The sequence below is a fragment of the Antechinus flavipes genome, chromosome 2, assembly GCF_016432865.1.
Source record: "Antechinus flavipes isolate AdamAnt ecotype Samford, QLD, Australia chromosome 2, AdamAnt_v2, whole genome shotgun sequence".
NCBI lineage: Eukaryota > Metazoa > Chordata > Mammalia > Dasyuromorphia > Dasyuridae > Antechinus > Antechinus flavipes.
This window is the reverse complement of record NC_067399.1, coordinates 50,375,787-50,403,671: the sequence shown is the minus strand read 5'-3', so window position 1 is coordinate 50,403,671 and position 27,885 is coordinate 50,375,787. Positions and strand designations below refer to the sequence as shown.

General features: G+C 38.4%; 1 protein-coding gene across 2 annotated transcripts in view; it reads left to right on the top strand.

Annotated features, from left to right (window-relative positions):
* The window catches only part of ACSF3 (acyl-CoA synthetase family member 3), a 232,412-nt gene that overhangs the window by 115,111 nt on the left and 89,416 nt on the right, over positions 1-27,885 (top strand). For both annotated transcript variants that reach the window (XM_051974771.1, XM_051974772.1), the window contains exon 7: positions 13,479-13,605. In XM_051974771.1, the coding sequence (XP_051830731.1) occupies positions 13,479-13,605 (127 nt within the window). The remainder of the gene's footprint in view (positions 1-13,478; positions 13,606-27,885) is intronic.

Genomic DNA, 27,885 nt, shown 5'->3' with positions numbered 1-27,885 from the left:
TTCAGCTGCTGATCAGCACGTACCAGGATGGGGTCATAAATGATGATTGTATTCTCTGATGATTACTGTGTGTTGTGGTTCTGGGGAACTGCCCTCTGAGGGACTCAAAGCACCTTATGAATCTCATCTCATCTCTCCTTACAACTTGATGAGTAGATTAGTTTTTTTTAAATCATTGTTTTATAGATGAAGTTGAGTTTTAAAGTGATTGAGAAAAAACTTCTCAGCTGATTGGCTGAAGCAAATTAAAAACTCACCTCTTAATTCTTGCTTTGCCCTAACATCAAATAGACTCTTTCCTTTATCCCTGCTGGTTATCTACATTGTGATATATGTCTTTTATACCTTATATTCCTTAAAAATCAATTAAGATTATTGATGAGAAAAATTGAAACTGTGGACAAAATAGTGGTAGGTCACCTTATGGAAATTTTACCCAAGTTCATTGGGCACAAGGCAGGAGTGTTTAACATTTAGAATTTTTCATTCTTGTGAAACTTGTCCTTTGTAGCATTGCCTATGATAGTGGTTCTCGCACATGGTCTTTGGTCTCTTTACATTGTTGTTGTTTTTTTGTTTGTTTGTTTTTTTGCCTTCCATAGTTTATTTAAAATATGACTTTCATTAACAAAAATTCCATTCACAGACTTTTAAAGTACCTATATCTTGCATAATATAAGACAATGATAAAAAGGTTGTTGTTTTTTTAAATTTTGTTTTTTATTCCTTTATACTCTTAAAATTATCTTAGACCCCAAAGAGCATTTGTTTATGCAGATTATATTTATTATTGTCTGCTACTTTAGAAATTAAAATGTATTAATATTATTATAGATCCCTAGAGAGGATATGGCAATACTCAAGGGCCCTCAGAGCACATTGTTTGATGTTAGGTCAACTCAGGAAGTAGGAGACAGGCTTCTAATTTGATTCAACTGATAAGCTGAATAGCTAAGAAGTTTTTTTCTCTCAATCATTTTAAAACTCAACTTTATCTATAAAACAATAATTTTAAAAAAAAAACTCTAATCACTGATCTAGGAGATTTAAGGAGTAAGGGGTGTATATGTGAGAAAAAATAATCATAGATTTGTGATCATGGTGCTCAAAGGCGAATCAAAGGGTCATCCAATCCATTGCAGAGATTTCACCTAAACCATTTCACAAGGAAACATTGTAGTTTCCCTTAGTAATCTTTTTTAGGACCTTGTTGTTCAACTGTTTGAGTCACAGCCAACTCTTTGTGACCCTACTACAGTGGTTTGCCATTTCCTTCTCCAATTCATTTTATAGAAACTGAGGCAGACAGACTTAAGTTGACTTGTTTAGGGTCACATAGCTAGTAAATATCTGAAGCTATATTTGAACACTCTCAGATGAATCTTCCTGACTTCAGACCTCATGCTCTATGTACTATAGCACCACTTATCTACCCAAAACCAATTTCTAACATCTTTGTTGGGTTTTTTTTTCCAATTACAAGATAGTTTTCAACATTCATTTTTGTAGGATTTTTGAGTTCTTCCAAATTTCCAAAGAGAAGGAAAATTGTCCTTCCTTCCCTTACCTCCCTCCTCCTCAAGGCAGCCAGCAGTCTGATATAGGTTATATGTGCATAATCATTTTAGACATATTCCCATATTTAGCATGTTGGGAAAGAAAAATCAGACCAAAAGGGAAAAAAGCAATACCAAAGAAAAAGCAAACAAACAAAAAAGGTGAAAATAAATAGGATGCTTTGATCTGCATCCAGACTCTATAGTTGTTTTTTGGTTTTGTTTTGTTTTGTTTTTTTTTTCTGATTGCAGATGGTATTTTCTGTCTCAGATCTATTGAAATTGTTTTGGATCATTGTATTGTTGAGAAGAGCCAAGTCTATCATCTAAATTCTATCTAATGTAACAGTAACCCATTTCTTTTTTTTTTTTTTTTAGTGAAAAAAGTCTAGCCATCCATTGCCCCCTCTTATAATTACCTTTTGTGTGTTTAATTGTAATAGAGTCACCATTATTCTATCCCTCTTTGTCAGTCCTCTTTCTACTTAGCTTTATGTAAAAATCTCTGTGTGATATAATAGTTAGAGTGCTGGTCTTGGACTCAGGTTATCTCTGAGTTTGGATTCTCCTAAGATACTTTTTAGATGAATGACCCTCTGAAAATCACTATACATTTCTCTCCACTTCCATTTCCTTATCTGTAATATGAGGTAACAATAGCACCTACCTCATTGGTGCAGGGAGGAATAGAGAAGGGAATAGGAAATAGGCATTTATATAGTATCAATATATATAAGCATTTATGTGATAAGCGTTTAAATAGTATCTGTTGTGCACTACTCTCATTTGGAAGGAGATAACATATGTAAAAGGCTAAGTATATGCTTGCTATTTTTATTAGTTGTAATAGTATCCCATTTTCTTATAAGATTTCTTTTTAAAATGCTTTCATCATACTTGTCTTTCTCTAGGCCCTTTAAATTTTTTACAGATCCCCTAAATTGAACCGACAGTAAACATAGTATTGCATTAAGGACTAACCAGGACTAACTATCAATAGAGAATTTCTGCATACTTCTCACATTCTTCTGTGTGTACTTCTCAATTTTTTAAAGTTTATTTTTATTTTATTTTATTATTTACTTTTTTATTAGCATTCTTTTCTTTTAAAATTTTTAGTTTCAAATTCTCCCCCTCCTCTCCACCCTCTCTGTTCACTGAGAAAGTAAGCAATATGATAGTTGATGGGATTTTTTGTTTCTTTAAATTTTATTTAATTTAAATTTTTTTAGTGAGGCAGTCAAGTGATTTGGCCAACATCACAGAGCTAGTAAGTATAAAATAAAGTGTCTGAAACTCAATTTGAATTCAGGTCCTTCTGACTTCAGAATCACCGCTCTATCTACTGCATCACCTAGCTGTCCCAATGTTTTTTAATTTTCTTTTAACAGCATGACTGATACATGGTACATTCATACATATATATTTATATACATTTAATTTACTATCTGCAGTGACCTATATCCCAATATTTTTTCAATACTTGTGAAAAGCTAATCTCATTTCAACCTTGTACTTCTATAGGAATGTTCTATCTTACTTCCAGCAAATTATTTTTTTTCTATCCTTGTTAACTGTAATTAAGATCTTATCACTTTTACAATCTTTGCCTAGTTAATTTGGAATCTCATTCCATTGTCTCTGATGTTACCCATTTCACCCAAGATGGTGACAAATGTAGGCTTCCCAAGTAGGAAATGAAGATTCTACCATTAAAGGGTTAAGTTTAGGTTGTACTTAACACAATGCTTGGCACATAGAGGACATTTAATAATTTTTTTGATTGATTGTGTTAATTTTTTTTAAGGCTCAGTCTTTATTTCCCCTGTGAAGTCTACAGATGACATCATCATTTTGATAGGATGGTGAACTCTAGAGAAAATGGGATTAGATTCCAAATTGACTAGGCAAAGTTTGAGTGAGAAGATATTAAAGTTAAAAGGTGAGAGGGCGAGGAGGAGGATGATGTCCATCGTAACTGGACAAAATAGGCCTCAGGAAGGCAAGTTGACATGATCTAAACTTGCCAAGCTGGCCACTCCATTTGGACATCCATTAGCCAGTGACTACTTCAGAAAGAAGAATTTCTTATTTCTCCTCTGGGTGACTGAATTAACTCCTTTCTTATAGTAGCATATGGCTAATTAGTCTTCGGCGTAACACAGTGAATAGAGGCTGCGATGTGGACAGTAACATACAACCCTGCCATGTGGTCTATGCTGCACTGGGGAGATTTGAACTTTCTCTTCCAGTATAGATAAAATAGCTAGAAATTTTTACAGCCTATTTGAAAAGTCCTGTCCTTTTTTTTTTTTTAATGCAGTCTCAAAATAAATTATTTTTAAAAAGGTAAATCTATTTCAAATTACTATTAGAGTGAATCAAAAGTGATAGAAATCATTAAATTGATTACTTGGATCAAAATGCATCATTTTTATTAGCCCAGTATGATGAAATGGTTACAAGCTTGGTTATAAATTACTACAAGAATGTTCTTTTTTAATTCAGTGATCTTTTTCCTCTTCTCTCCATTTTCTTTCCCCTAAGTTGTTGGTGAATGTGGAGGTCACATTTAGTATCATTATGGTATTTGTCCCATTATTAGGAAACTAAATTGTGCCTGCATTTTTTTTTATGTTAGAAACAGATCATCTCCCACACATTGTACTTTAGCTAGTAACTTTGCAAACTCTATTTTGCAAACTGTCTTATAAACCCAGACTTTTTTTTTCCTCATAATAATAACTGACATTTATAAGATGCCTTAAGCTTTGCAAAGCATGTTGCATACCTAATCTCAGAGGCAGCTAGTTGACATGGGGAATGGAGTGTGGGAAGTGGTCAGGAAGATCTGAGTTTGCTTGCCCTTCTTTTTGTTTCCTCATCTGTAAAAGAAGCTCAAATGAAATTTTATACACGCACACACACACACACACAAAGTTTTGGTGTCATTTTAAGCTTTAATAGCTTAAAAGCTATCTTAAATACTATAAGCTATTAAAACTTAAGACTGCACCAAAACTTTTGGGACACCATGCAGGTAAAGTGCTTTGCTTGTTATTATTAGTTATTGATTTCTTTTGATCTTTGCAAAAAGTTAAATGCAACAGATATCCCCATTTCAGAAATTGATAACGAGGATCCAGAGATTCCACCTTTGCACCATCTCTCAAACACACTCCATTCTCAGATCTGCTACTGCCCTCACTCTGGTTCAGGCCTCCTCACCTTATACCTGAACTATGACTCTAGCCTGCTAGGGGAGTCTGCCTGCCTCAAGACATTCCCCTACTCAGTAAACTCCCATGGCTTCCTTTCACCTTCAGGATCATTTAAATACAAATGCTTTGTTTGACATTCAAAGTCCTTCACTGTCTTTCCAGGTTTCTTACACCTCATCATGGACTCTTCTATCCTGTGTCAGTGGCCTCCTACCTGTTCTGCAAATCAGACACTCCATCTCTCGGCTCTGGGCATTTTCTCTGGCTGTTCTACATTCCCAACATGCCTTCCCTCTGCTCTGACTATTGGCATCCCTCGCTTCCTCTAAGTCCCAACTAAAACCCACTTTCTACAGGAAGCTTTCCCTAACCCCTCTTAATTCTTGTGCCTTCCCTTTGTTAATTATTTCTGATCAAGACTGTATCTAGCTTGCTTTGTATATATTTGCTTGCATTTTATCTCTTTCATTATATTGTCAGCTCCTCAAAAGCAAGGACTATTTCTTTTTTGTTTCTCTAGCATTTAGCATAGTGCCTGGTACATAGAAGGTGATTAATAAATATTTACAGATTGATGGGTTCATGATCATACAGCTTTTAAGTGTTCAATGGTATGATTCAGACCCAGACCTCTTCCAGCTTCCAAGTTCAAAGCTCCTTCCACGATACCATGTTGCCACATAATCATGATATATGGTTATCCTTATTAACATATTCTCTTTATTTATTATAATATCATTTCTATATTGTGAATAAAAACTCCAGGTTTACTATTAGAGAATTCAAAAGTAAAAGTATAGTTACTAATGTATTGTCATCACCAGAGTCCCCCTTTTTGTGTAAGTTCCCTTTTTGCCTAGAAAACTAATACATCCCCTAAGCTTTATGTTGCCTCCAGAGTACCATACTTCAATCACCTATAGAAATATAATTTTTTTCATGTTTAGATTGCATTTCTATTAATAACAGGGAGCCCTATCCCTTGCTTCTGGAAGCAAAGATTAACTAAGAAATTCTGTACTAGACAACTCTTTTTTTTTTTTGGCCTTGAGAAACTCAAGACTTCTTTGAGCTATCCCATAAGCTACCTTTATTCCAAGCTCTTTATCATTAGCAACCTTAGTTAGGTTACTAAATAACTAGCCCAATGCCTTCAGCATCAAAGATTCACCCAAAATTTATCACATTTCAGGGGCCTACCTTGTTCTGTAGCCACCTCAAAGGATATTACAATGTCTGAAGTTGAACTTAAAGCCCTGGAAAAATCTGTTTCTGAGTGTTCCTTAAGAGTACCAATGGATTCTGGACTTCCCTCCCCACCAATATGATAACTAGTTGCCCTATCTTGATGCCACAGCACAGGAATTCTCTGAACTCCATCAATTGCTTCTTTCTTTCTCAAGAATACTTTAGAGGCCATTTTTATATGACATCTATATTTTACCTCAGTTTCCTCCTCTATAGGATGAGCTGGAGAAAGAAATGGCAAACCACTCCAGCATCTTTGCCAAGAAAACCCCAAATGGGGTCACAAAGAGTTGGACAAGACTGAAATAAGTGAACAACAACAATAACAACTGTATCCTCAATCAAGCAAGGTTCTTTTTTGCTAGATAAGGATTCTCATATGTGTGTGTGTGTGTGTGTGTGTGTGTGTGTGTGTGTGTGTGTGTACATATATATATATATATATATATATATATATAATTCATTTTTGTTGCCCTCTAATTAAGGGGTAAAATCAAGGCCTATAGAGCATGCATTTTTTAAATCATTAAAATTTGACTTTATCTGTGGAATTTGTCGTTTTAGTTCAATGGCTTATTTAGTTGATTCAATATACACTCATAATTTAGATCAGCGGGATCAACAAGGAGCAAGGAGGGAGAGACCTTCAAGATTTTGCAAAATAAAACAGCCATTTTTCTTTTAAAAGCGGCAGAGAAATGACTTGGCTGCTCCATTGTCAGAAAGGCACGTATATCATTAAAGGTGATGGATATATTCTAATCCACCTTCAGTCTCCCTTATGACCAATAGGCTTTGTGCTATTATTGAAATAAGTCACGTTGTTTAGTTTTGAATTTAGATCTCCATGAAGGCCGGGAACATTAGTGTGCAGACCTTGTGAATCAGGTGTGAATGATTTGTCGGTTTGCAAAGCCTTAAACTTATATTTTAATTTATGCCACTTCAAGGAACAGGGAATTCTGGCACCAAACTGGTGGCATCCTCTTTGGACACCAGGGAATGGTGCCAGTGACATTCTGCGTTCTGTGAGCAAAATCCTATTAAGATAACGTCACGGCCTTTCTGTTTTACTGTTTGCAAGCCAGCCATAACATCATTAAATTACACAACAGGGAGGTGCCTGCTGCCAAGGAGTTCCACTCTAGATAAGATGTGGATTGAGCCTCTGCCAAAATCTGAGTAGATATGACGAGAAATTTGGAGTTCATTCAGCGTACGATTCCTCTGAGATGGAGCAGCAGGCAGGTAAAGGCTCTGGGTGCAGTATTTCCCAAAGATCAACACCCTGCCTCCTTTGGGGGCATGTCAAGAATTCTGTATCGATCTTTGGAAGCTGCAGGCAGAAAGAACGGGTCGTATTTCTGTCCAGGAGGGAGGCAGGTCTTCTCTCTAAAGCACCAGGCAGTTCACCTCTGGAGGAGGCACTGAGATTTTGGCCAGACTTTCAAGGACCCGAGGAAGAACATGAAGGGGTTTGCTAAACATCAGTCCAAACTCAAGAAAGACTGAGATTCTGTTTAGATTGTGTTCTGTGGCACAGAGACACTGCTGGGGCTCAAGGCCAGAACTACCCTTGGTTTCTCTATACGTTACTATTGATTGGGCCAGTTCAGACAGGGAGCCAGACACATGCTGGCAGGGAAACCTGTTTACGGTTAGTGTTGCTATGTGCAAACAAATATATATGTATACCTATACGTATTTGTGTGTACACATGTACATATATGTGTGTATGTATACGTGTGTGTGTGTGTGTACAGACGTACATGTGTGACTGTATAGGGGAGAGAGAGAGAGACCATGGGGGGAGAGAGAGAGTATGTTTTTAAGTCTTAGGTCTTACTGCATGTGCAGTTATAAAGCAGGGTTTGTGTTTTGAAGCATGGTAAGGGGAGGCTTTGAGGCTATTGTTATTAGGTTTGCATCGATTTTATTCAGATACACACAAATCACAGTCTAGTAGTCAGATAGTATTTTTTAGGTTTGTGCTAAGCACTGGAAATACAAAGAAAGCCAAAACAAATCAACAAACTCCAGTCCCTGGTCCCAGGAAGTTCCCTGTCTAGTGGGGGAAGCAGCATCCAATGACAATGTACAAACAAGCTACAGATGGGATAAACTAGACGTAATCACAGAGGGGAGGCACTAAGGTTAAGGAGACCAAGAAAGACTCCTTTCAAAAACAATGTGTCTTCAGCAGAGATTCGAGGAAAGCCAGGAGGTAGAGATGAGGAGGGAGACAGTTTCAGGCATTGGGGACAGACTGAGAAAATCCTCTGAGTCTGAAATGCCGCATGGAAGGCACACATGTGTATGCATGCAAAATATTTGCATATAATATATAGATGCACTTGTAGATACATTTGTGCACATGCACATATATGCATATGTATATGAGGGGAGGGAAAGTCCTTAGATGGGCAGAGGGCAGAGACAACTCTTTACCAGATGGAACTCATAAATGAAGTCTAGCAAGTACTTAGCTATCAATTAATTTCTTTAGTAGCTAAAGAGCAATGAAGAAGCCCATGGAACAGGAAGCATTAGGTGGAAAGAAACTTCTCAGACAGGATCAGTCAGTGTTAAGAACTGCAAGAATGTTTGTAGCCCATGACATTCTTACCAGCTGTTCAGATTTAACTCGTGTCATATATGGAAATGGCATGCAAATATTGTCCTTTTTGTTTTCTTCCTTGCCTGTAGTTTAGGGAGTGAGATCTGGGGCCGATATCAATAAGCACAGTAGATGGGAAGTTCTTTGAGAGCAGGAACAGTTTCTCGGTTCCCTCTTTGGATCTCTAGTCTGTATTTTGTTTGCTGAGTCCAGTTTGCCTGTTATATGACTGATCCACATAACCTTGTGGCTTGAATTGGTATGACTGCAACCCAACAAGACACATCTATTAAATCTACTTAAGACTTTATATAGTTTTCCCACTGAAGGTCCTTTCCACAGAGCCAGATTTGAGACTATTGTTCACCTTGCCTCCTACATTTAATTATAGGTACTATCAAGGCTTGAATGGTCAAGGACCACAGGTGCCACCTGCTGCTATCTGTGGGGTACTGCCTGCCCCTTTGTCCAGTGGACTGTGACTCATTGCCCAAAGCCTGGAAGAGTTAACACCGGGTTGGAGGTTGTCTCAGGGCTGCCAGCGTGGTGATAGTTACAGTCCCTGAAGCTGGAGTCACTTTAAGGTCCATGAATGAACTGCCCCAGGAGCAGTTCAGTCCTTAAAAGTGGCACAAAAGGTGATAAGAGATGGTTACTTTTTCTTCAGGTATTGTCTATTTTAATCAACTTATTTTAAAGTGCATTTCTTAATATTTTCAGTAATAACTTTAGGATTTGGAAAGGAGATATCAGATGTTTTCCTCTGGGACTGCTCCTCAGTTGGTTTCCCTGGGCAGAGGGGGAATGCTACTTTTCCCACTAGATGGACATTTGGAGCTGTTAGTACCGAGTGCCACACCTGGCAGCTGGTGTCCGCTCCAGCTGTCATTTTAAAGGCTGGGCCTTTTCCCAACTGACAAAATTATTCCAATTAAGTCAGCCAGTCCCCACTGAACATGTAAACCTGAACGCTGAAAAGGCCAGTGTGGTTTCTTGGCAGACACCTTAAGGCTGAATAAACCCCTTTCCGGGAAGGAGAATATTAGATCCAGTGACCTTTGTGGCCATTGAGTGGGAAACTTGGCAGAACTTATTTTGCCCACTGAGTCCAAGGTATATTTGAAAAAGACATGGAAAACAAGCAATATCTCTCACCAGATTTGTTCCATTGGTCACCTCACCTAGCAATAAGATCCCTAGCAGCAGTCTTCACTTCATTGTTAGGCTGATCTCAGAAAGACAGAATGTTTTTCTACCCATATTAGCAGGGAATTGAGATTTTGGAAATATTGCTGCTAAATTTGGAGATGGGTGAAAAGAGAGAGGGAGAAAGGGAAAGAGAGAGAGGGGGCAGAAGGAACATAGAAGAGAATCAATATTGTTCCAGAAGGGAAAAAAAAGGGCTATTATAGTGTTGTTATTTTTGTTATATTTACCAGGATTTTTGCTAATAGGGTCCACTAGAGAAAAGTATTTCTCTTTGAGAAGCAAGCCAGCAAGATTGTAGAAGATAATATCACTTTATAAATAGACCAGCAATATAACCTTCAACTGAGGTTCCTCTGTTGAAAGTAGCATGTATTATGTTTGTTTTGACCTCCATATACTACAAAGAAGACTAATTATCTTGGACAATGTGCCTCCTGGAGAATCCCATAAGCCCTCTGGTTTCTCTATGAACATAAGTGACTTCCCTATGTTCCCCTCTATATTTTTTTTAGAATTAAACTTTTTTTCAAATATTAATCATTTTTTTTCTCCATCCTCTACCACTGGGGGGTGGGAGGAAAGAAAAAGAAAACAAAAAAACTTTGTAACAACTAAACATTGTGCACATAATCACATTGTACACATTAGCCATGTGCACAAATGTGTTTCACTTTGCATATTAGTCTATACCCTTTCCATTGGTAAATGGGGTATTATCCTTCATCATCAGTCCTCTGGAATCATAATTTATCATTAGCAAAATTGTTAATTTTACAATATTGATATTATAGTATAAGTTCTCCTGGTTCTGCTCACTTTACTTTGCATCAGTCCATATAGGTCTTCCAGCTTTCTCTAAAGCCATTCCTTTTGTCATTTCTTATATCACAATAGGATTCCATTACATTCATATTCCATAGTAAGCAATCAGTCTTTCCTTGTTTGATGGACACTCCATTAGTTTCTAGTTGTTTGCCACTACAAAAAAAAAAAAAACAAACCTATAATAAAAATTTTATACCTATAAGATCCATAGAGCTATCTTACAGAGAAGTAGGAAGAGTTGGATTTCTTGTTCTGTTAGGTGTTGGTATAACCATACATAATAATCTTATGGTATCTTAAGTTTCCATTCTCCCTATGTTTTCTGGAATGTACAGGATGCATTATTTAAATTTTTAAAAATATATTTGAAAGTCCTTCTGATCTTTTGCAGAATTTGTTGTTTCTGAATTGAATTGTTTAATTTAACCACTGTATATCTTAGAATTCACAACCTTGGGCTTTTTTTTTCTGGAAATGACTTATGGATTTTTTCCATTGGTATTTCATATTTTATATTCAGAAGTCCTGGACAGTTTTCTTCTATTATATCCTGCATTATGGTGTTAAGAGGTTTTTTGTTTGTTTGTTTGTTTGTTTTGTCCACTCATCTTCTGTGAAACCATTGATGGTTATTTTGTCTTTATGAATGGTCAAAAAGAGTATATTTTCCTTGCATAGTGAGCATATTTTCTTTTAATGTTATTGTTTTTTGCTTCTTTTCTTTTAGATTGTCCTTCACGTCTATATATTTGCATTCCATATCTATTGTTTTCTATTATTTCTAGTTTTTCTATTCTGCCCATTATTTTTGCTATGCAGGCCGCAAATTTGTTCTCATATTTCTCATTTCTCTTTTTAACCTCTCAGGGACAACTTGTTAGGATTCTTTATGTTCTCACTTTCCACATGGTCCTCTCTTTCATCTAGTGCTGTATCATTTTCCTTTATTTTACATTATTCATAGATGCCTGAACTTGTTTACTAAATCTGCAAGACAGTTTCTTCTGTTGCTAATGTTACCTATTGATTTACCTACTTATGTTTGAGATTTTTGAGTTTTTTTCTTCCAAAGATTTTTGTTAATTTCAGACTTTCCCCCTGGTTTGTTACTCACATGACCTGGAAGTGTATATCCTAAATTTCAACAAAAAACAGTTTAAAAGTCCTGGGAAATTAATTGAAGATGACAGAAAGATCCTTTAATCCAAATTGTTGTGGACTATTGCAGAATACAAAACAGGACAAGACCTTGAATATGAGCTTTCTTAGGGAAAAACCAACCAATTAAAGGCAATACTTGGAAGTTCAGAGCTACGTATCTTATTAATATTCCAACTAGAAAGAGTCACAGAGTATCACTCCAGTCATAATGTAGATTGTCCTGGCCTTGAGTAATTTTGTAATTGGAGGCACTACAAGATCATTTGCTAAGCGGAATTAAAGAGATTTTTATCTAGAGTCTATCAGTCCATGGTTTTAAGAATGAGAAGCAGATTCCCACAGCTAGGAAAATTATCAGCTCTAAATATCCTCTAACCCCAGCTTCTCAATATCTATTTTTTCCTTTTGTAAGATATCCTGTTATTGTTTTTAGTGCCCCAGATTCTTATATCTCCTTCTTTACACACTCCCCATTCCTTTGCTTATGGCATTCTACATGGCTAGAATGAATCCTCCTTTCTCAACCTCATCACCCATCCCATATTCATCTATCGGAGTCATTCCCTTCAAAGCTTAAGTCAGATGCAACCCTCTTCAGGTGAAGGGATTCTCCCTCTTCATACCATTTTAATCCCTTGATGATGGTAATGATGAGGATAAGGGTGATGATGATAATTAACATTTATGTATCAGACAATATGCTTTACAAATATCATCTCTCATCTGATTCTTACAGCAACCCTAAAAATTGGGTGCAATTGTTACCGAGGTAAACAGAGGTTTGCTTAGAGTCATATAACTAGTAAGTCTATGAGGCCAGATTTGAACTCAGCTCTTCTTAAGTCTAGACCCAGAGTTCTATCCAAGTACCATAATTATTTGTATACGTATTTTTCTTTTCTCCTATTAGATTATAAATTCCTCTAGAACAAGACCTATTTTGTCTGTATTTTTGTATTTACTCTAGCTAATGTAGTATTTTGCTTCCAAGTAGTTGTTTAATATAAGTGTAATTAATTAATGGATAGTTTTATAATTCCTTATTCTCATTCTGTCTCTTCTATTCATTGGCCCAGTTTTCACCTATTGTAACAATTTTTCCCTCATTCACTTTCTATTCTTAGCCCCAACCCCCTCCATGGCACAACTGCTTCCTACTGGCTAGAACAGACCCTTGATTTCATCTCCTCTGTGCAAGTTTGAGTTAAAAGCTGCCATCCAAATTCCAGTTTGGGGGCAAGTATTTGCTGTGTGCTCAGAGCAACATATGACTTCATCACTGAAGTTCCATAATTCCTGCAGTATAAGGAAAATCAGTTCTCTGATATTAACTGTCCAGGATCAAGTTGCAGGGTAGAAATGGTGGTAGCCAGACCCCTAGTCTATCAAAATGAATCAGGGACTATAAAAGTCCATCTATATTGGAAAAGCATTCAAGGAAAGAAAAGACTTAGAGTAACTTTTGTTTTCTTCATTTCATTCAAAATCTAGCAAAGCAAGGATGTAGAGAAAGGCTGCTGAAGGACCTCTTCCAGACACATAGGACACTTGTACCCTGTCCTCAAGTAGTTTATAGTCAATCAACCATCCAGAGCTTATTGCCTGTCTTTACAAAGTGTTCTTTCCCCTGTTTTTCTATAGGTGACTGTGGGCTTGGAAGACAAAGAAGGGGAACTTTTGGTGAAAGGTCCAACGGTGTTTCGAGAATATTGGAACAAGCCTGAAGAAACCAAGAATGCTTTCACAGCTGATGGCTGGTTTAAAACAGGTATGATCCTGTTATTCTTTTCATATACTTAAACTGAAAAAGAGATTCACTGAGGGTTGGTTCAGGCAGAGTGTAAGGGGCACTGACTCTGTGTTCAGAAAACACCACATGAATGTGGTGATGAAATGTATTGGGTGTGTGATTCTGGACAAGTGCCCTATTTCTCTGTGACTGTTTCCCCATTCATAAAATGGACACAATAGTACTTATCCTACCTCACTAACAAGGTTGGGAGGAAAGATTTTAAACACGTACACATGCATACACACAGTGTGGGGTTTTTTCATCTTTTTTTTTTTTTAAGTCCCAAAGTCTTAGTGCCATTTTAAGCTATTAAGACATATATAAAAAAATAAAATTGAATAAATTTTAAAAAGACATATAGGTATATATAAGTGCACATATATACACAAGGTATCCGGAAAATATAAGTTTAGTTTTAAGCTTAAAATCTTGTGTATATATATACAGATACATGCATGCATACACACACACACACACACACACACACACACACACACACACACACACACAAGTGTTAATATATTCTGATGATAATGAAGAAAAAGGAAGATCCTAGATATTGTCTTGCATCTTTTGCATTCTTTATTGGGGATCAGTCTTAGATTCCCTCCCAGAGCATCCCTGAAGAACATAGGCATTTAATGGAAAAATGATGACCAGATGAAATGAGAAGATCTAATTTCATGGAGCAAGATAAAATGAAAGGGCCTGTGATTGACTCATGTGAGTCCTATCTGTGGGTTTTCTCTTGATACTTGATTCAAAATGGAAACTACTCTAGGAACACTAGCCCTTCTGGTACCTGAGAACATAACTCACTTTCCATAATGGACATGCTTTCTGAAAAGGTGTATAGAAATTCAGCCATTTTCATGTACTACGAAAAATCCTCTTGAAATGCAAATGGTCATCCTGAATGATGAACACCCTAACTGACTTGTGTTGTAAATTGGTCCTTTCTTACATCAGTGCTGTTTTTTAATTTTTCTTTTAAAAGAGAGGCAGATCTGCGTGAAGTGTTGGTGTCCCCTTTATGGGTCATTTTGGACTATAGGGGCTTGTTGTTTATCACAGAGATCAAATCAATGAGATCATCTTGGTCTTTGTGGATCATTTCAAGAGTCTTTCCTTCCCACTGACCCCTAATCCCAGTGGTATAAGTTTTAGGTCTAGTTCTTCATAATATCAAAAACCTCACATTATTAAGAATGCCATTCATTCATTCCCTCTGACTCTTTCCGTCACTAACTAAGATCTAAAGCAAATTTTATCTGGATAGCCCAGAGGACTTGGAGATAGTAAGTTGCTGTTTTTCAGTCATTTCCAACTTTCCATGGCCCCATTTGGGATTTTCTTGGCAAAAACATTAGAGTTGTTTGCTGTTTCTTTCTCCAGCTCATTTTACAGATGAGGAAACTATGGCAGGCAGAGTTGAGTGACTTGCTTAGGGTTGCCCAGCTAGTAGGTGTCTGAGGCTGGCCCAGAAATCTATGGTATTATGATACCCACCAGCTGTCCTGAAAATAATAAGCTCCGAGTTCAAACCCTATTTCAATCACTTATTAGCCTTGTGATCCTGAACAAGTGATTTATCCTTTCCTCATTTATAAAATGGGGTTAATAATAACACCTACCTCACGGGATTGTTGTGAAAATCAACTGAGATAATTCATGTAACATACTTGGCAAACCTTGAAGCCTATATAAATGCTGGCTATCATTCTTCTTTATTTTACTTAACTCTTTTCCATACATTAAAGCTTCTTCTATATAGCCTGGCAGAGCCAAACCTGATCCATTATTTAAAGTAATGAAGGATGAAGGTACTTCATGCAACACTTGTCAGCAAGAGTCAAAGAGAACCCAGAATTAATTTCCATAGGATCTCGGAGGCTGTTTGTTTTGTTCATTTAAAGATGTCACAGCACCTCTGGAATTTACATGCAGGTCTCATTCCTGCTATGTCAGTGCATCCTTTCAACTTGGAGCATTTGAGAAACATCTGCTTCCAGCCTGGCTCCCAGAGCAGAATTTTATGAAGGTGCCTCCTCTTTTTTGCCCCCCTCACCCTTGCCTCCAAACTTCACACTATGCAAGAAGCTGTTGGGGTCTAGTCCCTTCATCAATGAGAATGGAAGAGAGATGTCAGAAATTGGGAGAGAGATCTAGTTTTTTTCCTATTTGTAACTTACCAGTGCCATAATCAGGGAAATGCAAGTTTAATAAATTGAGTCCCAGAATTTTCACACTGGAAAGATCCCAGCTGTATGGCCACTTAGTCCAACCTATACCCCAAAAGAAATCTCAACTTACAATCTATTTGTTAAAATGGTTATCTAGTCTTCCCATGAGGCGTAACCCACTATGTCCTAGCTCATTTATAGAGGGCTAATAATTACGCTTTTTTCCTGACATCAAGTCTTAATGTCCCAAGCCCTTTTGCCAACAATTGTTGATCCCACTGACCCACTACACTCTTACAAAAAAATGGTCACAAATAGGAAGAAGAGCCACCATTTAGAACAAAACCCATTCCTCCCTGAGGCAGGGGGTAAGGGGAAGTTGGTGAGAATTAACCTGATGTCTGTGGATTTTTTAAAAGAATATTTTGATAACTTGATTGATTTACTCTGTAGTTCTATGTATTTTATTTTTCATGTTTTAAAACATAGTTCCAAGAAGGGCCTTTATCAGATTGATAGGGAGTCCATGGCACAAAAACAGTTTAGAAAGCCCTGCCTAATGTACCCTTACCCCAGAGCTGATCTCACCCTGCTACTGCCATTACACATAAAGAGACATCCTCATGGGAGGATGGGTTAATGCTTTAAGCTGAACCCCAAATCCATTCCAACTTGGAATCATTTCTTAGAGATTTTACATCAGAATCTAGAGCAAGGGAACAAGAAAGGGATACTCCTGGGATTCACTTTACAGGGATACCTGCAGAAGTTTGCAAGGAAAAGGAGCAATCTTTACTCTTAAATGCTACATGTTCTTTATGCACAGAAAAGAATCCATTTTTAAAAATTTTAGACTCAAGAAGGGTTCTGTAAACACAAAACCACCTCACTCCTTAAAAAAGGGAATTCTGCAAATCAGACCCTCCCACCCACTGCAGTAAATCCATGCTTCCTACCCAGATGTGGTTTTTCTTCCACCTCACTATTCTGCCCTCAAACAAGCTGTTTGGCCCCACTTTAAAGCTAAAGAGGGATTGGGATCTCCCAGTGATAAAGGTGCATATGTGGATGAGAGAGGGGGGAATTGTTTGGTTTTTTTAAATAATAAATAATATAGTTCCTATGACCTCCTTGGAAGAAATGGCTCCCAGTGTTCAAATCTCTCAGGGAGCTAGATTACATGGTTACTATGGCCAAAATTCTTCCTCCTGAATGCCTAGAGCTCTTAGTAAAGGCCAATGAATGAATGCAAGGGCAGGAGAGTGAGAGCCAGGAGGCTCCTCTGGGACAGCAGAGACTCTCCACTACTCCCAAGGCCTTGGTAACTCTCAGAGCTCCCACATGTGTCGTGCCCTGCCTTCCCTTGATGAAGTCCCCTGAGAAGGGAAGTGGGATGGGGTTCATACACAGATTCCCTTCCCATCATTCCTCTCCTTCTCCTCTCCAGCTCAGCAGCTGTGGTCAAAGAAACCTAAGTTCACCTGCTTGGTGAGAAGGGATGAATGCATCTGCCCTCTCTCTAAAAGGGTCTGGCCTCCCATTTCTTATTGAATTGAAGCAGAGGGGATTGGGGTTTACTGAACTGGGAGAGGATTATTTGTAGAGTTCCTTAGGGTTTAGAGGATGAATGTTTATGACTAATCCCCAGAGAAAGTGGGTTCAAGACCTTCTCACCTATCACCCCAAAAATGTATTTCATGTACATATGTGTGTAATATGTATATTACAAATTTGTGTCATACATATAATATAGACACACACATATGCCTGTGCATACATATGCTACTCTGAAGTGTCTAAAAAAAAAAGAATGTCACATATGGCAAAATAAAAACACAGATAAGATAGCTCCATTCCTAATAGATTCACTCCAGTACTTGAAAACCTCTGGTAAATAAATACCTTTGCATTAATTTATTCCCTGATGCCTCTGTCCATGGTGGTACACTGTTAGCTTATTGACATGCATCCTCTTCATATGTCCTGTTTTTCTTTTGTTCATTCTACCTCATTAAAGCAAGCTAATCTAGTAGATACAGAATTCTGCTTTTATTATGATTTTCATTCCATATATAAGAACCAGAGCATTGAAACCACTTCCCATTTTCATCTTATATATCACTGCTGCAGCATCCCAAACAGCCCAGAATTGGAATCCTGACTTTCTGGTGAGACTCCCTTTGTGGCCATCTTCCTTTATTTTTAACTTCACATTAAAAAAAAAAAACCTGCAAATATTTTTCCCCTTCCTTTAAAACACTGGAACTGAAACCCTGTGAATTTTGCCAACAGCGAGGTTCAGTGAGTTGATGATGGCAGCACGCAATGGGAAATGTGGGGCAGTCAGCTTTAAAAAAAAAATTTTTTTTTAGTCAACACTCCTGATGAATATTTCAGTTGAAAAGGAATAGCATGCATTAATTATTGTAAAGAGATGTCTTTAGGAGAAAATGATTTTGAAATTCAGTTTAATTTCATTGTAATGCGCTGCAAACAGGAAGGGAGTATGTGTGTTTAATTGGCTCTCGGGGGTGAGGCCTGGAAGATGGCATGCCTTTGTCACAGGCCATTAGCGATACAGACTGCATAATGAGAGAGTACAATCAGCTCACAGCTGCTGGCTCCGACGGGGAGAGAATGATATTAAATAGGAATCAGTATAAATTAAACTTAACCCTTTCCCTGTCCAAATCAAACTTGTGATTCAGAAGGGCTGAAGGGAGTCAGAGAACTGTGGAAAGAGTGGCTCCTAAGAGGGGTCAGGACCACCGGCTAGCTTCCCCACCTTTCTGCCCGGCTCCTTCCATCTGCCACCTATTTTTAGAAATTTCGAGTTGAAGAGTTGGACTGTGCTTTCATTAACTCTGTCCTTGCCTCCAGATTCCAGCTTAGCCTCATTCTCTTCCTCAGCAATGAAACCTGTCCTACTGCCTTTCTGGACTCAGTACTGTTTCTTCAGACTTTAGGCTCAGCAAGTTATTTCCTTTCCCCAACCTCTCGTTGTCTGAAAATCAACCATTCAATTTGGTATCTGACTCTACTTCCCTGTCGTTCCATTCCTAGGAGTATTCATGTGCTCCCCATCAATTCAGAACGAGTAGGGAGTCTTGCTCTTAAGATGCTGACCGTCTTCTGGAACACTGGCCATTCAATGTATTAATAATCCCCTGCTTTCTAGGAATCTTGGCCCACCGAGTGTAAGTGGAACCCTTGGCTTGAAGGGGTTCTTTAAGCTCTCATTTGGAATAGATAATAAATAATTTGCTGGGACTAAAGTTACTAGACTTTGTAGGAGTGGCAGAGTCCAGCAAATCAGCCAGAAAAGTCTGTTCTCCACCCCCCCTCCCCAAGGAAGCTAACCTATATAATATATGCTAAAAAATTATCACAGAAAATCTCAGGAAAAATCACCAGGAGTTACTTTAGGGGAAAAACATGGGGTTGGGAGTAGGGAAGGGAAGAAATGGACATGGGGAACAAAGGCCAGGTGACGAAGTCTTAACCTTTTTTTTGTACCATGGGCTCTTGGCACTCTGGTGAAGTCTTCTTGCATAAAATAAAATAAAAGGGGTTACAAAGAAAACCAATATCATTGAAATACAGTTATCAAAATTTAGGGGGAAAAATAAAGCAAGTTCATGGACCCCAGGTTAAGGACCTCTAATTTAATGCAGTACATCCAAGGGATGAAGATGGCCCCAGATGCAATGCCATAATAAGCTAGAAATTCCATAAGGTGAAGTAATAGCTGACCAACCCATCAATACAGATACTAGACCATGATGAGAGCAAAATGCAGCCTTTTGGAATTTATGAATCTCCTGTACCTGCAGCAGACAGCTGTAGGGTCTTTGTTCACTTAACTTTCCATACAGAGCTTTTTAACATCTTTCCTTCCTGCCTCCTCTGAGTTCCTGGGTGGATTCCATGAGCAAAATGGAGAAACAACCTCATGATCCATTGAAGGCTCTCAGTCTTTTTGGCTGTAGCTTCCCAGAAGTTACTGACTCCAGGATGAATGCTTCCGTATCCAGCTCCTGTGGAGCAGTCCCATATGCTGGGCAGCCCTAGCAGCGTCCTTTGGAAGGCCTCTAACAAGACATTCACTTCAGTAGAGCCATATTTTCATCAGCATGCTTGATGGACAATCTTCGTGAATGGCTGGGGCCAAACATACTCATTCTCTGTTGGCCAGCGCTGGGGAGGAGCCCGTCTGAGTCCCACTGACTAGCCTTCAGACCCCAGCCCCACACCATTGCGAGGCTTGGCCTGAAAGGCTCCACAACTAGGTTTATACTCTGCAGGTGTCCCCTTCAGAATCACCTCCAAGTTTCAAAGTAGACCATCCGGAAGGATTAAGGCAGGCACTGTGGGACAAAAGTCCTTGTGACATTCACTTTTCCTTCTCAAAGATGGGTATTATTATTTATTGAACCTTAAGGTTACAGAGCCAGCCCAAAGCTTGATTTGCAGTTTTCCCTGGTGAAGGGGATGGGAAAGCTAAGTGAAGTGCATTTATCCCTTGGCTTCATCACTACTCATTCAATGGGGCTTTCCTCAATCTTTGGTCATTTTTATAGGGGCTAAGTCATGTGCATTCTGCTCTTCTATACCCTATGTCTGAGTCTCTTGTCAGTCCTTGATCCTTCCTACTTGGGACATTGGGACAAGAACTTGCTGGTTAAAAAACAAAAATCTATTATTAACTGAGGTTCATGAAGAAGAGGTTCAAATTGTGACTTGGGATGACAGTGATGACTTTTATAATAGCCCATTTTGTTTTGTTGCTGTTTTTATACTTACCACCATCCCCCTCTTCCCCTCATCCATGCACCCACTGCCAGCTCTTGAAGCAGAGAAGTGGCTTTATTTCCGATTCTGCAGGTGCCAAACTGTTTTAATGTGTCCCTACTGCTGATGAGAGGCAATTTGAGCATGATCACAGCAAGACCTTCATCTGCGTCAGTCTGTGGTTCCATGCTGACATCCAGCCCAACCAGTGGGATCATGGTGGGCCATTGACAGCATTTGTTGAGAACCCTTCAGGAACATGTGGAAGCCAGCACTCAGCTAGTGAAAGAATGAGAGAGGAATAAATTTGGGACCAGCATAGGATGTGGTCACTATCTCCGTAGCCATGTTTTAGCATACTTGGGATCACTTACAAGCATTCAGAGGTCAAGATGCTTTGGACTGACAAGTAATTACTGAATGAAAAACCTTAGGAGTGTTTCCCTTGATCCATTTCAAGTTGGACCTTCACTGGCTTTGGGAGTACGGCCATTCTCCAAAAGTCAGGATATTAATGACAGGATGAATGAAGAGGAGGCTAAGAAATGGGAAGCAGCCAATAGAAGCAAAAGTGGAAGAGAAAACTCTGCAACTTTCAGGGGCTTTTTCCATGTTTAATGTATCATCCTCTTCATTTAAAAGATCAGTCACAGAAAAATGAGAAAACGGAGTGACATCTCACCCATCATTCCAACTTATTTTAATAAGTGCAAACTTATTTCTCTCTAAACTTACTCTTTCTGACTATTCAAATTCTACAACTCAGTTGGTACTGTGCAAAGTAAGAACTTTATTCAGATGAAAGTGGGGACTTAAATTTTACCTACAGTTTTAAGCCAGAATCTTGTAGAAGCCCTCAGAAACCTCAGATGGTTTGTGACTTTCACTCAGAATTTAGCCAGTGAGGAGGCAGGAGTCACTTATCATTATTCAGTTTAAGTAGGGAATTTTGCCCTTTCCTTGCAAGGAGTATTCCTTTGGACAATAAGTTGTAATTCAGGAATTTAGCAAAAATACAGAAGTGAGATCATCTATGTAACAGGAAGCCTATATGTTAGAAATCAATCCCCATTCCTCCTTTTTAGTAGGTAGGTTTGACCTGCCCATAAAATTTCATCTTAGAGACACTAACTAATAGTTCAGTGAAGTGAGGGGAGTTTTTGGCCTCTGCCTAACCTATGAAGGCACTAGAGAGTCAGTCACACAGGGAAAGTGGTAAGGACAGAAACCTGTGATTTTGCTGGTATAAATAGCTGCGGGAAGGACATCTTACCAGCACAGGTCAGCATCTTTTCTGCAACTTAGAACCTTGGAGAGTTCCCCAGTGGCCTGAGATATTAAGGGACGTGTCCAGAGTCACACACTGTCACACAAGCCTGATTCCCCCAAATGTAGAGTGGGAAGTTAAGCCAACAGACCTGGACCAGCTTCAGAGTCTGGTCCCTGCCTCGTTAAGAATTGGCTGCTCCATGATGTTTCCTCATCTAACAATCTTAGTGGAGAGTGCTAGTAGATAAAATTCCATTTGCATTGGCAGAGGGAATCCTTTTTCCTTTTGTTTAAGAGCCCATTATGTCCAGTATCTTCTCTTGCCTTTTAGTTGTGGTTCATCTCTGCTGACATCCTGTAGATAAGTGAGGGTTTTCCTAGGGATCTTCCTTTGAGCTTTCCAAGTCACAAACCTAGATGATTCTTACCACTCACTTCCCCGGGAGCCTTCCCTCATAACAAGGAAGAGCATGGGAAATTAATGCATCTGAAACAGATCCTTCATTCTTTGGTCTCTGAAGACTCAGGACTACTTAGTAATAACATCCTTCATTTCAAACCCCTTTAGTCCTGAAGACTTTCATGTCTCTTTTGAAATTCACTTAGAATTTCTACATCTTGGCTCCACTTGTAAGAACTCAGAATTAGAGGTGACTGCAGAATCTTTCTGATGGTGCTCCTCCAACCTCATTAATAGCCCACCCCCTTGTTGGGCAGCATCAGATAGATCTCTGCCCATTGTTATTCTCAAGGCATTAAGGCAGGGAACATGCATTAGATAGAAGCCTGGTATATAGTAAGTATTTAATAAATGCTTATTGATCAATTCTTCATCAGTTCTGTTGTCTGCTTTTGTACATATCTCCAACCAGATAGCTTTGAAAGCAGCATTTGCTGGAATTATGCTCAAAAAATTATCAAACTGTGCATACCCTTTGATCTAGCAGTGTTATTACTGGGCTTCTACCCTAAAGAAACACTAAAGAAGGTAAAGGAACCTGTATGTGCCAAAATGTTTGTGGCAGCCCTTTCTGCAGTGACTAGAAAGTGGAAAATGAATGGATGCCCATCAATTGGAGAATGGTTGAGTAAATTGTGGTATATGAATGTTATGGAATATTATTGTTCTGTAAGAAATGATTAACAGGATGAATACAGAGAGGACTGGAAAGACTTACATGAACTGATGCTGAGTGAAATAAGCAGAACCAGGAGATCATTATATACTTCAACAACGATACTGTATGAGGATGTATTCTGATGGAAATGGATTTCTTTGACAAAGAGAAGATCTAACTCAGTTTCAACTGATCAATAATGTTCAGAAGCAGCTACACCCAAAGAAAGAATACTGGGAAATAAATGAGTGTAAACTGCTTGCATTTTTGTTTTTCTTCCCGGGTTATTTTTACCTTCTGAATCCAATTCTTTCTATGCAACAAGAGGACTGTTTGGTTCTGTACACATATATTGTATCTAGGATATACTGCGACCTATTTAACATGTATAGTACAGCTTGCCATCTGGGGGAAGGGATAGAGGGAGGAAGGGGAAAAATCGGAACAGAAGTGACTGCAAGGATTAATGTTGTAAAAAAATTACCCAGGCATGGGTTCTATCAATAAAAAGTTATTATGAAAAAAAAAGCAGCATTTCCTCCTCCCATTCAGTACAAATTCATAAACTGCCTTCACAATTCCTGTAGGCAAGTGGTATCTGCTGGGACTTTCCCAAGGTGCACATGTAGGTGTATGAAATTCATGGACATGTGGGGCGGGGGATAGGGGGGTAGGAATCCACATACACCTTTAGACTGTGCAGCCTAATCTCAGACAGTTTTCAAATGTGAAGTTGAATTTTTGTTCCCCTGAAATTTCCATTTCTTGATCTTTTCACTGTCTTCGTTTTTATTTGTCCTCAGCACTAAACCTTTTTCTTTATCCCTGAAAATGTACATTAGAGATTGTTGTAACAGCTAACATTTATATAGCTCTTTAGGATTCGCAAAGTGTTCCACAACTATTATCTTAGTTTCACAATAACCCTGGGAAGTAGATGTCATTATTATCCCCATTTTGTGAATTAGGCAACTGAGGAAAACAGTTTAAGTGACTTTCCCAGGATGAGACTAAATTTGAACTCTGGTCCTCCTGACTCCAGAGTCAAGTAAGTACTCTGACCATTGAACCAATTAACATAAAAAGAAATTCAAAAAACAAGAAGAAAAGTTTCTAGAGAAGAAAGTTCAAGAAGAAAGAGGGTTTCTAGAAAAGAAAATTTGGAGAAGAAAGTTTCTAGAGAAGAAAGTTTGAGAAGAAAGAAGGTTTCTAGAGAAGAAAATTCAAGAAGAAAGAGGGTTTCTAGAGATCTTTACCAGGATACAGTTTAGAGGCAATGTGGCCTGATGGAAAACATGTTTGACTTGAAATTAGTAAAAGCCATAATTTAAATCCTGACTTGGACTCTTGCTAGTTGTGTAACCCTAGGCAAGTCATGTAATCTCCCTGACCCTCAGTTTCATTGTCTTTAAAATGGGATGATAATTCTTGTAGTGCTGACCTCAAAGGGTAATGGTAAGGAAAGTGATTTGTAAAGAAATGGAAGTTGTTACCTTTAATGTTTCAGAGAGGTACTATGCAAGGCAGTCACTGATTAATGACAGTGGGACTTACTCTTTTGCCTTTAGCCTCGGGAAACAGAGTAGGCAGTGGAAGGTGCTGTGTTCTGTTACATTTGGTGAAGCACCTTCATGAGGTATTAATGAGTGCAACTGGTCCAGTCAGATTGGCCATGCAAATCCATAGACACCTATATGCCCGGGTGACCACTTAATAGACCAAGCAAGTCAGATGGAATATGAGACATCTGTTGTTGTTATTGGCAACTCCCCAGCCATAGAATAGCATGCTGGGGTAGCAATGTGATAGAGGGGAGAAAGGCTGCACTGGAGTCAGGAGAGCTCTGGATTTGAATCCTGACTCAAAGATTTACCAGGTATGTATCCTTGGGTACATTTCCCTTCTGAGCTCTAGTTTTATCATCTTTAAGTTGGATATAGTCATACTTGTACTGACTACTTTGCATGATTGTTGTAAGGAAATCTATTTGTTCAGTTTTTTAATGTGGGACCTATAGTTGTTATTCATTGATGTTCTCATGATCCTAAAGATTTCATGTAAGATGTTGGTGAGCCTGTGGGAAGATAGGACCATCTATGCCTACTGGTACAAATAGAAAGTAGTTAAATTATTCTGGATTTCAGTTTGGAATTATACTCCAAAAAATGACTAACTTTATTCTTAACCTTTGATCTACTGATCTCATCTAGGAACAGACATACCTGCTAAAAGTCAAAGACAGAAACAAAGATCACAATATGTGACTGAACCAGTCAATCAATAACTATTTATTAAACTCCTTCTAGCAATATATTGTGGTACAATAAAGAACTGGGAAAAAAATATGCCCACTGATTGATCTATGCCTGGGGGAAGGAGAACTGCAATATATGCATTTAGTGGAATATTATTGTTCAGTAAGAAATTACTTATAAGAAGAATATAGAGAAGTTTGGGAGATTTTATATTAAATGATTGGGGGGGGGAGGGTTGGAGAAGGAGAAAGGAGAAACAAAGGAACAATCTATAAAATGACTTCAACAGTGTTAAAGAAAAGATCACCAAAGGAAGTTCAGCTTGAAGTATTAAAAAGTCAGGGTAATTCTTAGGAGAACAGTTATTGAAATTTTGTTTTTCATGATTGTTAAAGAACTACTAGTACAGAATATTGTTGCATTCATTGTCAGATTGGATCGCAGTATTGGATATTTTTTGCCAAAATGTCACAGAGTGAGCAGTCAAGAAAAATGGGAAATTATAAAAAGACAAAAGGCATAAATGAGAGTATTTTTAGAAAGTAAATATAATTTGCAAAGGATATAACTTTCTCTTAGGCATTTCAAATAAGGAAGAATCTGATTAAGAAAATTTTTTCTGCTACCAGTTTACTTTAACAGGTAATGGCAATTTTGTTTCATTGAAATGATTTAATATCAATAATAATAATAAATGAACATTTATTAAAAGACTTTGTGCCAAGTATTGTGCTAAGAGCTAGGGATACAAAAAAGGAGGTAAAAATCAGTCCTTGTCCTCAAGGAGCTTACAATCTAGTTGGGGAGATAACATGCAAATAAATATATACAAAGCAAACCATATCAAATAGAAAATAGCATGAGTACAGAGGGAGGGAAAAGGCTTTTTGTAAAAGATGGGATTTTAATTGGGGCTTAAGGAAGTCAAGGAAGGCAGTATGTAGGGAAGAAGAAGAGCATTACAGGCGTGAGGAACAACCAGAGAGAATATCTAGAGCAGAGAAATGGAGTGTCTTGTTTATAAACAGTTAGGAAGCCAGTGTCACATGGACATAGAGAGAAATAAAGTATAAGAAGACTGAAAAGATAGAGACTAGCTTATGAAAGGCTTCAAATACAAAATATTTTGGATTCATTAAGGAGTCACTGGAGTTTTGTTGTGGGGTTTTTTGGCAGGGGACAGGGAGGAAAGTTTGATTGGACTGTGTCTTAGGAAAATCACTAGTGATTAAAAAGAGAGTATCAGAGACGTGATCAGCAGTGTCAATGTGTTTAAATAACAACATAATGTACTTTGCCAAAAGTACATTGTGCCTCATGTCTTATCAAAGCATGCATATTTGGCCCTTCCTCTCAAAAGATTTAAGAGGTCTGGAGTGTGAAATGGAACATAGCTGAAACATTTAGAGCAGGAATCCTTAAGGTTTCTGTGTATCACAGACCCCTCAGGCAATCTGGTGAAATCAATGGACCTCTCCTCAGAATCTTGTTTTTAAAGGCATAAAGCAAAATGGTTAGGCTAATATTTACACCTGCCTCCCAGAGTTATTATGAGGATCAAGAGGGATAATAGGTGTAAAATTCTTGGTAAACCTTAAATTGCTGTGTTTGCTATTGTTGACTATTATTTTTAAAAACCAAATTCATAGACCCCAGGTTAAGAACCCCTGACTCACAGAAAGGGGAAAGGCCAAGAGGCATGTTGAAAGCACATTTGGTCAAGAGAAGCCAGCCATTTGCGTAAGTTTTGACAGTACCTCTTTAAAGAACTTCATTACTAGCATTTTTCTTGCCAACCCCTTGGCAAATGATCTGAGATTCCCAGCACAAGAGGAGAACTGGTATCAGAAACCTTCCATGTGATTGCCAAGCTGCCTCCACCAAAGACAGTTGTTATTCTCTCTAATCACCTCCTAATAAAGAGTCCTTCCCAGTAGGTAATGCAGACCCGTGGTTTCCCATTTTACTTCATTTGGCTCCTCACCCTACACCTGGAGAGCTTCCCCAAACTCTTTTGTCTAGATCACTCATTTGGGAACTAAATCCATGCTCTCTGTTCTGTGTGTAAATCTTTGAAGATAGGAAGCATGCTTTAATGTAGTTCTGTATTCCCTGCCTTCCTTGTCCCATCTACATCCAGCACAAGACTTATAGAGTCATTCAACTTGTTGAGATTCTTTGTACATCCCGAGTTCCACAAGCTCCCCAGGCCTCTGGGCTCCCTGCCTCTGCTCCTCCTGGAAGTGCTGGACACGCTGGAATTTGAAGTCAAGGCCATCTATCTGGCAAGCACTTAACCTGTTTTGTCAGTGTTCTCCCTTTTCTCATACTTTTTCACATCACCTTCATTGTTTCCCTACCTATCCTCAGCCCCCAACGGGTAGTGAATTGTTATTTGATTGAAATAGGGAGAGTAATAATACTCTCTTTTGTTTTGCTTATTTTAGAATTTAATTAGATTCCTCCCAGAGCTATGGTTTGTCCCTGTGGGTAGAAGGGAAGGAGAGACAGAGATAAGACTGGATGTGTCTACTTGTAAGAGGAGGAATGGATGGATGGATATTACCACCTGGCTGGGACACCTAGGAAAAAAGGACAGAGATCAACTTTCTGTCTTGACTGTGATAAGTTGCCTTGACA